Below are 14,871 nucleotides of genomic sequence, written 5' to 3'. Positions count from 1 at the left end.
TTTCACATTGGAACAGGAAGGTTAGAGAGCTTTTTCCCTTAAAAATGAATTCATAATTTAAACAGCATTTTATATTTATTTGTCCAAAAAGAAAAAATACTGGTGGCCGCCTTAGGTACCCCTCAGTCTCTGAGCAGATGCACTTATGGTATAAATGTGAACATCCTGGGTGATTTTCATAAAAGATTAAGCCTGACCTTGAGGTCAAAATTACTGAGATTCAAACTTATCAGAGATTTTTAGTAGGTGCACCAACGGTATCAATTTGAAAATTTTAATTTGCCTTGTTCTTGAGTTGTCATATTCACAGACGTGGGTATCACATCACCAACGGGCATTGGGTATCGAAAACTGTTTGATGATCTGAAAAATGTAGGTGTAACAAATATGCAAAAAACTAAGAAATCAAAAATTGGTAAAAATGTTTTCGTGGCATTGTCATTCACAAACTGTTAAATATAAATCACCATGCTATAGCCAGGGGCTCACAAACTGTTTAAATAATATACATGAAGTCTGACAACTAACGTTCCATGTAAATGACTATTTGAACCTTCATTTGAGTGGAGTTATTTTCATGCCTCGGAATGTTTTCCTATATTTTTCACCAGGCCTACACAAAGCTCCATGTTTAATGTCTTACAACAGACTCCTTTAGACAAAGCATGGGGAGACAAATATAGCCTCTGCCGGTGCTGCAGCAACACCACGGCCCTCTGAAGTCCAATGCTTCCACAGCTGACACGACCTGGGAGTGATGGGGATGACACATCCCTCCCACACACCACCCCATCCCTCGTCTATGACTTCCATCGATGGTTACACAACCAGCAGGACTGAGAGCGCTACTGGACACCCACACACAAATCCTCCCACAGGGGCAACACACCATCACACAGCCTCCTCTCTCTCTCTCTCTCTCTCCATCTCTCTTTCTCACTGCGTTGAGAATACGACGCATAACAATAATAAAATTATTCCAGTGTTTCGGCTGCCTGATTTACACTTGGCACTCTCGGAGCTGGGAGAGATGTCTAGGTCACCTGTCACAGGTGTTGTGGAGATATCAAATAATGTGAGTGTAAGTGAAAAGCTCCTGTCTGACTGTGAGTGGGAAGTGGGCAGGGTGAAGAAACTTGAATAAGAGGAAGGAATACAACTGTCTTAGAAAACAGAAAATGATGTTTTCTCACAGACTTCAACTTTCATGCAGAAACTTGACAACTGCTACACAATAGCGGTGGCATGTTGGCGGAGTGGTAAGCACTGTGACCGACTCTAAATGCTGGGTTCAGATGTCAACTCTTTATGTGTTTAGTTGCTGAATGACTGCCCGCCCGTGCAAAATGATACAGAGAATGAATGCAGACTTCACACTTTATCTGAGTTTTGCTTATGTTTTTCTTTCTCGCTTATCTGATTTGTGCTCTTGCTTTGCAGTAAAATCTATTTTTATTTCACATCTGGTTGTCATGTTATTGTTGTGTAGTGTTCCCTGTGCTTAATACAGTGTTCCTGTCTGTACATGTAGTTTTGCTTGCTGCTCTTCATCTGATGCTCATGCCTTCTCTGACAGACTTCCTGTTACTGACCTTGCTCGAGCTTAGTAAACAGTTATTTGATTTGAACCTCCCTGACTTTTTCTTTTGAGCAGGAAATTCAGTGTCAGAAGTTAATAAATCTGCTGGCAAATAATAAAAAATACCAGCGGGGTTGTTCCTGCATATAAGAATTTTTGCAATTCTTGCCAGCACCAAAGGAAGATCCAGTCTGTGCAAAATGTAAATGAAAACAGCATACAGTGATTTCATTCACAGCAGAACACAGAAAATATATCAAATGTTTAAACTGAGACATTTCACTAGTTCATTTTAATTTGATGGAAATAGCTATTTCAATGTTGAGATGGGGTCAATAAAACATTGAAAAAAATGTAAGTGGTACTAAAATTAAACATTTTGCAGCTATTTAGGTTAATTAGCAACAGGTCAAAACAAAACTGGGTACGAAAAAGATCATCTTAGAGACATCGATCTGCAAAAAGCTATGCAACAATTTCTCCTGAATAATCTGCAACACATAATATCATCAAAAGATTCTCAGAATATGAAGAAACCTCTGAGGACAAAGGACGAGGACAAAAATTAATATTGGATGCCTGCGATCTCTGGGCCCTCACAAGGAACAGCATTAGGGGTGGCTGTAGCTCAGGTAGTAGAGCAGGTCACCTACTAAACAGAAGGTTGGTGGTTTGATCCCAGTCTGCATATATCCTTGGGCAAACTACTAACCCCATGTTACTCTTAGATGCGTCCATCAGAGTATAAACGTATGTGAACGTTAGACAGGAAGCGCTTGGAAAAAAAGGCCTTATGGAAGTGCTCAGATTGAGTAGAAAAGCACTATATAAGCACGAGACCATTTAAAACAGACATGATTCTGAAACACTTCCACAGATGTAATCTTTTCTGGTCCAAAGCTAATTTAAAATAGACTGAGGCAAAGTGGAAAGCTGCTCTGTGGTGAGACAAATCCAACTTTTAAATTCTTTTTGGAAAATATGGACACCACATCAACTAGATTTAAGAGGAGAGGGACCATTCAGCTTATTATGGGGGGGCATCACTGCCTATGTCTGGAAAGGCACCATCAATGCTAAAAGCTGTATACAGGCTTGAAAAGATTTGGGGCTCAAGAAACAAACAATACAACAAAGTAGACCCAGGACCGCTGAGCAAAGGATCCTACATCACACAACAATGGGATGAGTTTCCTCACCCAAAAGTCCAGCAGCTGCTCGCAGTCATTTACAGACTGATGTTAAAAGAAGAGGGAATGCCACACAGTGATAAATATGCCCCCTGACCCAGTGTTTATATATGCATTCTGCTATCAAATTCATAATGAGTGATTATTTTTCTTAAAATGTTAAATTTTGTCATTTTAAACCATTTCTTTATTTCTATGTTCTACTGTGAATGTAATATGTGTTTATGAGATTCGCAAATCATTGCGTTTTTATTCAGATTTTACACCTTTTTTAAAATTAGGATTTTATTTTTAAGATTAATAGATATAAAAGTTTACCGTAGTGGAAAATAACAACAAAAAGTAATGTATACTGTATGTGGGGACATGTGAGTGGCCTGTGTAGTCGCCCTCTAAAGCCCCATTCTGAGCCAGGTGAAACCCTAACAAGAGCTATGTCTCTTAAATCGGATTAAAACATCTCTCTGGGCTAATATTAGAGGTTCAATGTGATTTCTCATAACTAAGTTTCTGTTTTATTCAGGGTTCACAAACCCATCTGCATTTTAGGATTGCACCAAGGATCACCAAGAAACAAACAAACAAAACATGCATCTGTCAAAGACATACATTCAGAACCAGAACACCATCATCGGAAGTCAGCACCTGTTTCTGGTTGTTAAGGTGCATTTCACGGTCAGCCACCTCCCGACGCAGCCTGTCCACATCCTGGCTGAGCTGCAGTCGATCTTCTCTCTCATCAGAGGCTTCATCCAGCTGCTTGGACAGGTAGAAGTTCTGACGGTTAAGCTCTGCATTCTCCTGAGTCAGTGTTGTCAGCTGCTCCTCTAGGTCTGTGATCACCTACAGAGTAAAGGGAACATTCATATTTCACATTTAAATGGCTGAATACATACACAGTATCCATCTGCAACTAAAATGTACCCCAAAAACCCAAAACCTTTTGCTGTATTTGTGTATAATACTATAAGCCTGTAATGTGACACTACACAGTGCTTTTGTTGCTCCAAAGGCAGTGTGTACCTACACTGTAAAAGCAGAATTCCTGGATGTTCGGGAAAAGTAATAAAAATGTTAATTTTACATTTCGCACATAAGAAAAAGTTTTGGTGCTGTTGTGCATATAATGCTCAGATCGTTGCTCCTCCACAATAACAGCTGACCTAACACCCCACACAATCTCAACTCTACTGCTGCATGATTACATGATGCACATATCTGGGTTAGTGATGTAATGCAGTAATCATTTTTCTATGCTGCTGTTTAAACCCAAGTAGCGTTCAGAATGAGAATAATCATTTCATCAGCATCGGTCTGTTCCCTTAATCAGCCATGACTACAGTGCACACTGTAGAGATGAGGGTTAGAAACTGATGAGGCTGTCTGTTAAAAGCCCCTTATTCTCAGCCCTTGTGGGAACAAGGGGACCACACAGAACTTCAAGGTGGCAGGGGGGAAGAGGCAAAGCTTTTAAGTACATAAATTAGCTGCCTGTTCTGTACTGACTCAGTGCTTCTGCTGCCTTTCGGCAGGGGACTGACAGCAGCGACTAAATTCTTAAGGCAAGGCTAGAAGTCAACAGTGGAATGAGTGCAGCGGTGATCTGGCAAGCCCTCTATATTTATTCCAATCATCTGTCAACCAAATCTATAGAGTAACTTACAGAGCTAAGGTAAATCACATCTAGATCTGCATCCGCAACGCTGCTGAATACAAATTGCTCAGTGCTGTTTGTGAAATCTGTGGCTGTCACACACTTTCACTGATTAAAATTAACATATCATTTACTGTTTACCTCTGCTACAAAACACAGAGGAGGATCTTTCTTTCAGTGAGCAGCGTGAATGCTATAGAGTGTAAATGCAATGCAGGCAATATATAACTACATCCAATGAATTTGCAGTCTGTATGGATTTTAAACATTGCCCACAGCAGTCTAATACACCCATGATAGCTCCAGCCTTAATCCTATACAGTTTCTACACATATCTAACATATTGATTACCTACAATGTTAAAAAAGTGAAGATATGCTATGAACCTCAATGAATGCAGATGTTTTAAAAAGATCATAAAGCAGTAAAAACATCATGAGCTCACATCCGGTGACTAGTCGCTACAATGCTCTCATAATATAAAACGCACACCATAAAGCATTAATAATTTCCGGGAGACCTCACTAAATTAAATGACACTTTGGCTCACAGTTGTCCAGATATCCTGTTCTCCTCCAAAATGCTCCACAGACTAATGGTTAAACCAACACTGCAAGTCAGCAGGGCAAAAAATAGAGTGGCATTTCAAGCTCTGCTTGTTGCTGAATTTGGCTGTGCTTGCCTGAATACTGGCCAGCTAAATCTATGGTTGTCGCTTTCTGAACAGTTTGTGAGTGGGAGGATCTCAAAAGTAGGGCAATGGGATAAAGGAAGACTGTGATGGTTTGGGGATTTATTCAAGATACATAAACTTGACGGCACCTAAATACCTGAAAAATGACAACATAATTTCTCAAGGTTAGTGGCACAACGAGGGTCCGTCATGTCACAAGATCCTTTGTTAGTAAACCAAAGAGTTACCAGGAAATGTTCATTCATAACAACGTAAAGCAAATAAAAAGAAAAAAATTCCAGAGTTTGGAGCTCCCAAATGGCAATGATCACCGAACAGAGGGCATTATTTTCTGATCCAGTAGGGTTAACTTTGGTTAATGGAGGCTCACTTAGTTTCTGTGTTAATGCGCACAATGGTGCCATGAAAACAACAAACAGTTCCACTGAGAGTTGGTCTAATATTACTGTAAAAATTCTATCTGGAATAACAATTCTCACCTTGACCAGAAACATAATGTTTTGAAAACAGGGTGGAGACCTGCTCATATTTAAGGATGCACATTTATGCAGTCAGTTTTACATCTCCATAAAGAGCACCAACAAGGTAGACAAAAAAAGGTGTTAAAAGTGACACGGAGCCAAATGATTTAAAATTTTAATTCATCCAAGAGTGACAGAAACACATATGGACTGAAACGAGGCTACTTCTAGTGCGATGATTCAGCTGGTGTTTGGTGCCAGAAGAGCTGTTTATTCCTGTAAAGAGCGAACGACAAAAATAAGGGTGTGAGCAGCTTACCGCGCAGCTGTCTCTCAAGGCATCATATTTGCGTTGTATTTCATCTCTGTGTGCCTAGGAGGAATAACAGGAGATACAGGGACAGATATTACTGCCTACATTACACAACATCAATGAGACAGCATCTTCACTACTTTTGTTCCTTTCCATTTCTCTTACTCTGAGCACAGTTATCTCCTCCTCGGCCTCTGCAGTGGTCTCCTCCAGCTCGGTCTTAGCCTGCTGCAGCTGGCTTTCCAGGGCATGGCGAGCTGCCTGCAGGTTGCTGATCTGAGATTCACGCTCTTGCAGTGAAAGGGTCAGCTCTGTCACCTGACGTTTAATCTCCAGCTTTTGTTCCTCATGCTCCAGCCCAATCTACAAAAGCAGACAGAAAGACCAGGATCAGGAGGAGGAGGCGATTCATCCCCAGCGCAGTCAGACACATGCTGACATCACCTTGGTGTGAGAGCATTACACCTGACACATGACTGACTGCCTTGAGTTATTGGGCTTCACTTTTTATAACATCTGACTTTACAGTAGCAAGTGAGACTTTTATGGCCCGGGGAAATTCAAATTACAAGCTATTATGGAGATACATGGAGTTCTAAAGAAAATATCCTGTATCCTAAATCCCAAAAAGTTGATTCTGTTCATCTGGACGTATCCTAAATTATGCTACTGGATCCCAAACTCCATATATCATAATATGCACTGCACATCAAATGGTCCCTACCTTTTCAATGTCCAACTTAGCAGCTCTAGTCCATATATTATCATCAAACAACTATTTTATATGCACCACCTGCTTCCCCAAGAGGTCACAATATATATACTACACTATAATTATTTCCTCAACATACACTCGGGGACACAGTTCCACGCAAGTGTGTTTATACTACATGGAGCCAGATCAACACAGATGGAAGAGGTTTACTGCTCAGCTTCGTCTATTTAATATTTAAAAATGCCTTTTATGCTTTGATAAAATATCTGTGCAGATACTCTATAATTAGTTAATATATTATTAACTAAGATTACTTCATATGTACAAAATAAAGTATAGAAATAAAAGACTCTATGAAGCGGATGGTGCTGTGACAAACAGACAGGTAACAGAGCAAATACAAAGAAAAGTGTTGTCACACAGTTGGAAAATCCACCACCATCTATCAGCAGAGATATCCTGCACCTGTTCTAATGTCTCCTCACCTCTCGGAGCCTGGTTTCCAGCTCCAGCACGCGGCTCTTATTGCTTTGCTCTTGCTGAGTCATTTTCTCTAGATGCTCTTCCAGTTTGGCATTCTGAGCTTCCAGCTTCCCGGCCTGAGACTCCAAGTAGAACTTCTGCTGGCGAAGCTCTGAGATCATCTCCTCTTGGGCTTTCCTGGCAAGACAAAACATCAAAATGTGCAAAAGGTTAAATAGAAGGCTACGTAGCAACGGCAAGGTCAGAATTAAGTAGCTTCCAGATATTATTGTGCACAAGCTGCAGCTTCACTCTGCCCTTACACTGGGTATTTGTATCTATTGTATTATTATTTTATTGTTCCTGTGGAGCACAATAACCATGCTTTGTGTTGGGGGTACTTACATGTTTTTCTGGGTATAGATACTGCTGTTAGCTGCTAGTTTGTTGGCCTCAGACAGTTCAGCAATTCTCTGCTCCAGACTGTTCATCTTTGAGTCCATAGCATTTATTGTCTGAAAAGAAATTGTGGAAGCTATAACATACGCTTAACAAACATTTAGTTTGGTCTTCCTATCAGAGGTTTAAATGGGATCAGATTACGGGTGATTTTTGTGCTTTTTAATTATACAATCATTATTCCAAACATGGAATCTATGTCAGTGTGATAAATATTAAAATACGCCTGAAATAGCGTTCCCAAGCTGGTCAGTTCTTACCGCCTTCTGTTCACTGATGATGCTGCACTTCTCCCGCACCTCCTCCTCATATTTGCTCTGACTGGACTCCAGCATCTCCTTATCGGCCATGTCCGCCTTCATCTGGGCCTCTAGCACCTGCTCAATGCCAGGCAACCCACAGACCCATAGCCGGGATATCACTTAACAGGGTAAAATATGAATTTGAATATGACATATTGCTGCTCTTCCCAGCATCCCGGCTAAGGCACGACCACGAGACAGAGCACTTGCAGCAAGTTTATCAGGACATTTCTGCACGGTGTTTTACATCAAACCAATGGGTCTGCGTATATGATTGTGTGTACATATTTATAAATCGAACCTTTATTTTGTCTTCGTAGAGCTTCTCTTTCTGTTTCAGATGAGTCTCCAGGCGCTGGGCTGTGGCTTGAGTCTCTCGCAAATTCTCCTCCAGCTCCTACACAAAATACAAATAGGTCACCTGCTGCATATTGACATCAGCAGCCATGCTCGCAAACGCTAAAGTAGCCATCATTTCTGGCATAAAGGTAATGCTTAAAACATTTCATCACAAAACACAACTCATACACTTGTTAGAGGCAGGACTTCAAAATCACTAACACCTAATCACAATCAGTGATGGTTCCTGCTGGTGATGTCACCAGCAGGTTTTGAGAGTTTTGAGATATAATTATAACAACTGTTTATTTAGCTCTGCTCTGGTTGATTGTGGTCTCTGGTAGTCAGCGAGAGATTCAATCACCAACACACAGGTGTTTTTAATCCCTTATACAATATAGGAGCAAGATTAGTATTAAAATGCAATGATTACAGTGAAAAATTCCTTGTCTTTGTTACTATGGATGTAGAGGAGCTCAGGTAACACAAAATCATTTATATCAATGATTCCAGCGTCAGCTCCTCGCACAGATTTTGGCTGAGACGCAGCAGGGAATGCACAGGTGGACCTCACACACACTGCTGCAAAAGGTCAATTTCTATGACTTCTTTTTAATCAAGGTAAATGGAGAAGCTTTGTGACTCTCAACTCTCTCAGGGTTTTAAAAGGGACTTCTTTTGTTATTGATTGTCACAAGCCGACACATGAACCAGAACGTTTTCACGAGACTCTGTGCAGTCCCCAGTCCCATAATTTAGTGCCTTATAGATTTACCCTTAGCAGGAATAACTTGAACTAATCATTTTCTGTATGTCTTTCACATCATTGTGGATGAATTTTGGCCCACTCTTCTTTACGGCGTTGCTCCAGTTTATCGAGGTTTGCGGCATCCATTAATGCACAGCTCTCTTGAGGTATAACATTTCAATCAGATTGATCTTGACTAGATCATTGCTAAACCTTGACTGTTACTTTTTTAGCCTCTCTCTTGGAAATTTGCTGATGTGTTTGGTATCATTGTCCTGCTACATGAACAAGTTTTGGTCAAGGGGTGGCTGTAGCTCAGGAGGTGGAGCAGGTCATCTACTAATGGGAAGGTTGGTGTCTTGATCAATGACTGCTTCCGTCTTCATCTTAAATATCCTTGGGAAGATACTAACCTCAAGGTGGTCTCCAATGCATCCACTGGCGTGTAAATGTGCGTGAATGTTAGTTAGAAAGACAGAAAGTATTTAAGTGCTTGTGTGAATGAGTGAATGAGGTAAGCTATATAAAGCACTTTGAGCACTCGGGTAGAGAAAAGCACTATATAAGAACCAGGCCATTTACCTAGCTTCAGAGAAATGGGCTCACATTCAACTCTAGAATAGTTCTTGGTCTGCAAAAGTGCTCAGTGTGAGTGCAAAGCAAGCCCAAATCATCACTGCTCACCACCGTGCTCGACAGCTGGTATAAGGTGTTTTTGCTGATATGCCGTGTTTGGTTTTTGCCAAACGTGGTGTCGAGCATCATGGCCAAACATCAACTTTGGTCTCATCTGCCCAAAGTACATTGTTTCAGAAGTCTTGTGGTTTCTCCAGCTGCAACACTCCCTATGTGATCAGTCTTTTTTCAAATTGTGCTGTCAGCTGTCAGCTTTTTGTTTTGTTTTTTTCCTGAGCACTGCACACTCTGATTTCAGTTGAATCTGCAGGGCATGATATATGAATTTGCGTAATATTCACACTCAGGGGACTGTTATGGCATTGTGACAATAAACACATGAATCATCCAGACCAGCAACATGGCAAAAAAACTGCTTTTATGGAGGTGCTCACACTTCCTGATAATCAGTTAATGTTAATGATGCGTTTGGTTATCAGCAAATGCACTCACCCTGTTAATTCATGTCAATAGTAAGAGGTGTTCTTAGTTTTTCACAGGACACCAAAGAGTCTTGTAAAAACTTTTTTTTTCAGATGACTGCATGTATTTTGTGGTTGCACATATTAAATCCCTACAGGGAGTGCAGAATTATTAGGCAAGTTGTATTTTTGAGGAATAATTTTATTATTGAACAACAACCATGTTCTCAACGAACCCAAAAAACTCATTAATATCAAAGCTGAATGTTTTTGGAAGTAGTTTTTAGTTTGTTTTTAGTTTTAGCTATTTTAGGGGGATATCTGTGTGTGCAGGTGACTATTGCTGTGCATAATTATTAGGCAACTTAACAAAAAACAAATATATACCCATTTCAATTATTTATTTTTACCAGTGAAACCAATATAACATCTCCACATTCACAAATATACATTTATGACATTCAAAAACAAAACAAAAACAAATCAGCGACCAATATAGCCACCTTTCTTTGCAAGGACACTCAAAAGCCTGCCATCCATGGATTCTGTCAGTGTTTTGGTCTGTTCACCATCAACATTGCGTGCAGCAGCAACCACAGCCTCCCAGACACTGTTCAGAGAGGTGTACTGTTTTCCCTCCTTGTAAATCTCACATTTGATGATGGACCACAGGTTCTCAATGGGGTTCAGATCAGGTGAACAAGGAGGCCATGTCATTAGTTTTTCTTCTTTTATACCCTTTCTTGCCAGCCACGCTGTGGAGTACTTGGACGCGTGTGATGGACCATTGTCCTGCATGAAAATCATGTTTTTCTTGAAGGATGCAGACTTCTTCCTGTACCACTGCTTGAAGAAGGTGTCTTCCAGAAACTGGCAGTAGGACTGGGAGTTGAGCTTGACTCCATCCTCAACCCGAAAAGTCCCCACAAGCTCATCTTTGATGATACCAGCCCAAACCAGTACTCCACCTCCACCTTGCTGGCGTCTGAGTCGGACTGGAGCTCTCTGCCCTTTACCAATCCAGCCACGGGCCCATCCATCTGGCCCATCAAGACTCACTCTCATTTCATCAGTCCATAAAACCTTAGAAAAATCAGTCTTGAGATATTTCTTGGCCCAGTCTTGACGTTTCAGCTTGTGTGTCTTGTTCAGTGGTGGTCGTCTTTCAGCCTTTCTTACCTCGGCCATGACTCTGAGTATTGCACACCTTGTGCTTTTGGGCACTCCAGTGATGTTGCAGCTCTGAAATATGGCCAAACTGGTGGCAAGTGGCATCTTGGCAGCTGCACGCTTGACTTTTCTCAGTTCATGGGCAGTTATTTTGCGCCTTGGTTTGTCCACACGCTTCTTGTGACCCTGTTGACTATTTTGAATGAAACGCTTGATTGTTCGATGATCACGCTTCAGAAGCTTTGCAATTTTAAGACTGCTGCATCCCTCTGCAAGATATCTCACTATTTTTGACTTTTCTGAGCCTGTCAAGTCCTTCTTTTGACCCATTTTGCCAAAGGAAAGGAAGTTGCCTAATAATTATGCACACCTGATATATGGTGTTGATGTCATTAGACCACACCTCTTCTCATTACAGAGATGCACATCACCTAATATGCTTAATTGGTAGTAGGCTTTCGAGCCTATACAGCTTGGAGTAAGACAACATGCATGAAGAGGATGATGTGGACAAAATACTCATTTGCCTAATAATTCTGCACTCCCTGTATAATCCCTGTGAGTCAAAAGCTCATGGTTCACAGTCCTCTAAACTGTCTGTTTGAGACGGTTTGTCAGCTTTGAGTGGATATGCTTAATACTTTCATCTCAAGCACACAGTTCAGATGCTGATAATGCAGAAAATAATGGAAATAAAGGAGCAATTTCCCACAACAGGTGCAACAAAACTTAGAGTTAGAAAGTTAGAGAGAGATCTGATCACACACAGTCTGGTGATGTAAACTGATTCAAAGCGCTGGCGTGGTTGTATCACAGCTGAAAGGGAATTAAAATAAAAAATGTGGAGTGTCTGAGCACTGCATATGTAAAAATATTAGAATAATTTATCATGTAAATTTGCACTTCTTTTGCAATGATGACAATGAGTTCTGTTTATTTCACACCTCCTCTGATTTGCTCTGCTCGAAAGATGAAAGGTGAGTTACCAGAATCTTATCTGCCATCTGCTGAATCTGCTGGCCCTTGCTCTGGATTTCATCCTTCAGTTTGGCCTCCCGGCGCTCAACAATCTCGAGCCTCTTCACCTGGTTCTCAAGAGTCTTCCTGCCATCCTGGAAACACAAAACAAGCCAAAGTTATGCACAAAACATAGCGATGATTTTTTCAAATTCATCCCCAAGTCAAAAGAATGAATGCTCTAAAGCAGTGCTTTTTTGCTATCTAGACATAACACACAATTATAAGAACAGCAATTAACTTTAAATTTCCACTTCAAGGAAGAACCGGGGACTTACTGTACTGGTCACACCCATTTGGCTTGTTAGTGATGCATCTCTGCTGTGTTTATATCTCATTATTTCAAGTTACTCGCAACTAAAGTTCCACAGAGCTCATTTCCTTTCATGTTGGGAGGTGTAGGAGATCTTTGGAGCTGTATAAATTTGACCTTGTTGCATATTCTCTTTTCTCTGACTATAAGTTATGCTATTTACAGAAGTACTAAGATATGTTCATAACAAAAAGACCCTAAAAACAGAGCTTCTATATGAAACTCTAGATACTGCACAAAAAAATGCAAAAAGTATACATAATGTTATCTTTATGTCATAATTTATCCTGACAGTTGTGTGACGTAGCACTGCATTCAGATTCAGATTAGTACTGTCAGAAAGATACGAATTCGATGATGCTGAAACTGAAGACATGCTGCTGGTGCCTGATTGTCTGCACACTGGAGTGTTTTATTTTTTATTTGCTTGTATAAAATCTAAATTGGAATGTAAATTTTGTTAAAGGACTAATCAGTTTGTCAAAAGAATCCAGATTTAGATGCTTAAATTTTTATGTCAAAACAGGACAAAAGGCTTAAAAAAGGAATGGGCTTCTTTAAAAAAGATGTTAAGGCAGTCACCTGAATGTGGCCTGGAATAAAACTGCATTCAGAAACAGCCACTCGATGATCATGTAGTAAAATATAATAGGCAGCCTGGTTAGCTTCACAGTAAATGTCCTTCTGTCCAAAACCACACAGTCGCTACAGAATGGATAAAACAGGAACTTAACTGAAGACCTTAAACTAAAGGATATAAATGTTTCGATGAGCTTAGACATTTTTGTCTGGTTTAATTTAGTGTCACTCACAAGAACTGGACAGCGGGGGGAGATCCCGACAACCAGGAAATAATCAAATCCCAAAACAAAAGCTCTATGACAAGCAACGAATCATTACAGAACAGGTTTGTGCTTCTATCAGATTATTTAAGACTTTTAACACAGAAATTTTGACGGTGCAAATCTGCCAATGACTGAAATCACAGAATAGCAAGGAAAAAAACAGAACGCATGTATGAAAGTCTTTGTGCACGTGTACAATGCCTGTGACAGCAGTGTTTGTGTGTGTGTACCTCAGTCTCACGGAGACGTCTGCGTAGGCTGTCACTGGAGTCTTCCTTATTCTGGAGCCTCTCTAGATCCCGCTCCATGCGCTCTTTGGCCAGTTTTGTGGTCTGAAGGAGGTCAGTAGCCTCAGCATTTGCTTTTAATGCCTAGTAATTACAAGGAAAAGATGGGAAACATTTAGAAGGGATAACCTAACTTTTGCTCTCTTTCTTACTTTTAAATAAACTACTTTATAATGCTCATACCAAATTCTTAAGAAAATTACATGCTACATGTTAATTATTTCACATTTAGTTCACACTGTGTCAGATTTAGGCCAATTATCAGCCAAAACTGTTTGATTGTTGATTATTAATCAGTAACTCCAGCTTAATCGTTCTCTGGCAATAGCCTACATCTGACAGGAGACCAAAGTTTAATCAAGAGACAGAGAGAGTAAGGAGGAGGTTGGGAAGGGTAATGAAAAGTTTATAAAGTCATCTCAAAGTGCAAAAATACTGCTGCATCTCTTCCATTTGGGATACAAGTTCAAATAAATTATTAATTGGTCTTTTAAACAAAAATATTTTACCTTGGTGAGTTTTTCCTGTAGCTCTTGGATCTTTATCTGCTGTTCAGTATTTGTCTTAAAAGGAAAAAGAAAATCGTTTAAATATGGAAATATTATCCCACATTAAAGTCATTGAAACTCTTCAGTGTCTTTACCTAGAATAAATTTTAACCCTCACCAATCACACAGTTTTATCACAAATAAATTAACTTCATGAGCTACCTTCTCCAACTTGGTGATTGTCTCATCTCCTTCTGCTTTCCCTTGATCTTTGGCCTGTGAAGATAAAGGTCAGGAAGAGAACCCCAGAAATGATCACTGCTTTACTAGAAAAGTGAGAAGTTATGAATCATGATCATGTGGTTGCTCTGAGCGCTACAATTGCCAATAGCCAGATTACAGGTATGGTCAGTAGTTTACACAGCATTCATCAAATCCACTAAGGCTCAAAATTAGGCTCAAATATATGCACACACCCACACTAATATTTGGTTTAATGCCCCTTAGAAAGTTGCACCATTGTTTGGTTTCCTGTAACTGACCTGCCTTTAAATGTAGTCCACGAACTTAGGCACCCAATTCTTGTGTTTTAGCCATTACAGATGTATGCCATACAATCACTGCTCAGCAATGTGGAGAAAGAACATTTCAAAGAAATCATCAAAACCCCAAAATACCATGACATTCATGCCCAAGATGTAAACGTCTGACCACAACTGTTCGTACAGTTTGTGTCAC

The 14,871-nt window shown here is 40.2% G+C and overlaps 1 protein-coding gene across 9 annotated transcripts in view; it reads right to left on the bottom strand.

The window, feature by feature from the left end:
• citb (citron rho-interacting serine/threonine kinase b) overlaps positions 1-14,871 on the bottom strand; it is a 51,503-nt gene that overhangs the window by 23,045 nt on the left and 13,587 nt on the right. For all 9 annotated transcript variants that reach the window (XM_005472949.4, XM_025896905.1, XM_005472950.4 and 6 more), the window contains 11 exons: positions 14,356-14,409; positions 14,155-14,208; positions 13,589-13,729; positions 12,170-12,295; positions 8,131-8,226; positions 7,788-7,904; positions 7,474-7,583; positions 7,092-7,266; positions 6,057-6,254; positions 5,898-5,951; positions 3,415-3,612 (listed from right to left, as the gene is read on the bottom strand). In XM_005472949.4, coding sequence (XP_005473006.1) covers positions 3,415-3,612; positions 5,898-5,951; positions 6,057-6,254; positions 7,092-7,266; positions 7,474-7,583; positions 7,788-7,904; positions 8,131-8,226; positions 12,170-12,295; positions 13,589-13,729; positions 14,155-14,208; positions 14,356-14,409 — 1,323 coding nt within the window. The remainder of the gene's footprint in view (positions 1-3,414; positions 3,613-5,897; positions 5,952-6,056; positions 6,255-7,091; positions 7,267-7,473; positions 7,584-7,787; positions 7,905-8,130; positions 8,227-12,169; positions 12,296-13,588; positions 13,730-14,154; positions 14,209-14,355; positions 14,410-14,871) is intronic.

The sequence above is a fragment of the Oreochromis niloticus genome, linkage group LG12 (genome assembly GCF_001858045.2).
Source record: "Oreochromis niloticus isolate F11D_XX linkage group LG12, O_niloticus_UMD_NMBU, whole genome shotgun sequence".
Classification (NCBI taxonomy): Eukaryota; Metazoa; Chordata; class Actinopteri; order Cichliformes; family Cichlidae; genus Oreochromis; species Oreochromis niloticus.
The sequence above is the reverse complement of the archived record's forward strand: the minus strand, read 5'-3'. Positions and strand labels throughout refer to the sequence as shown.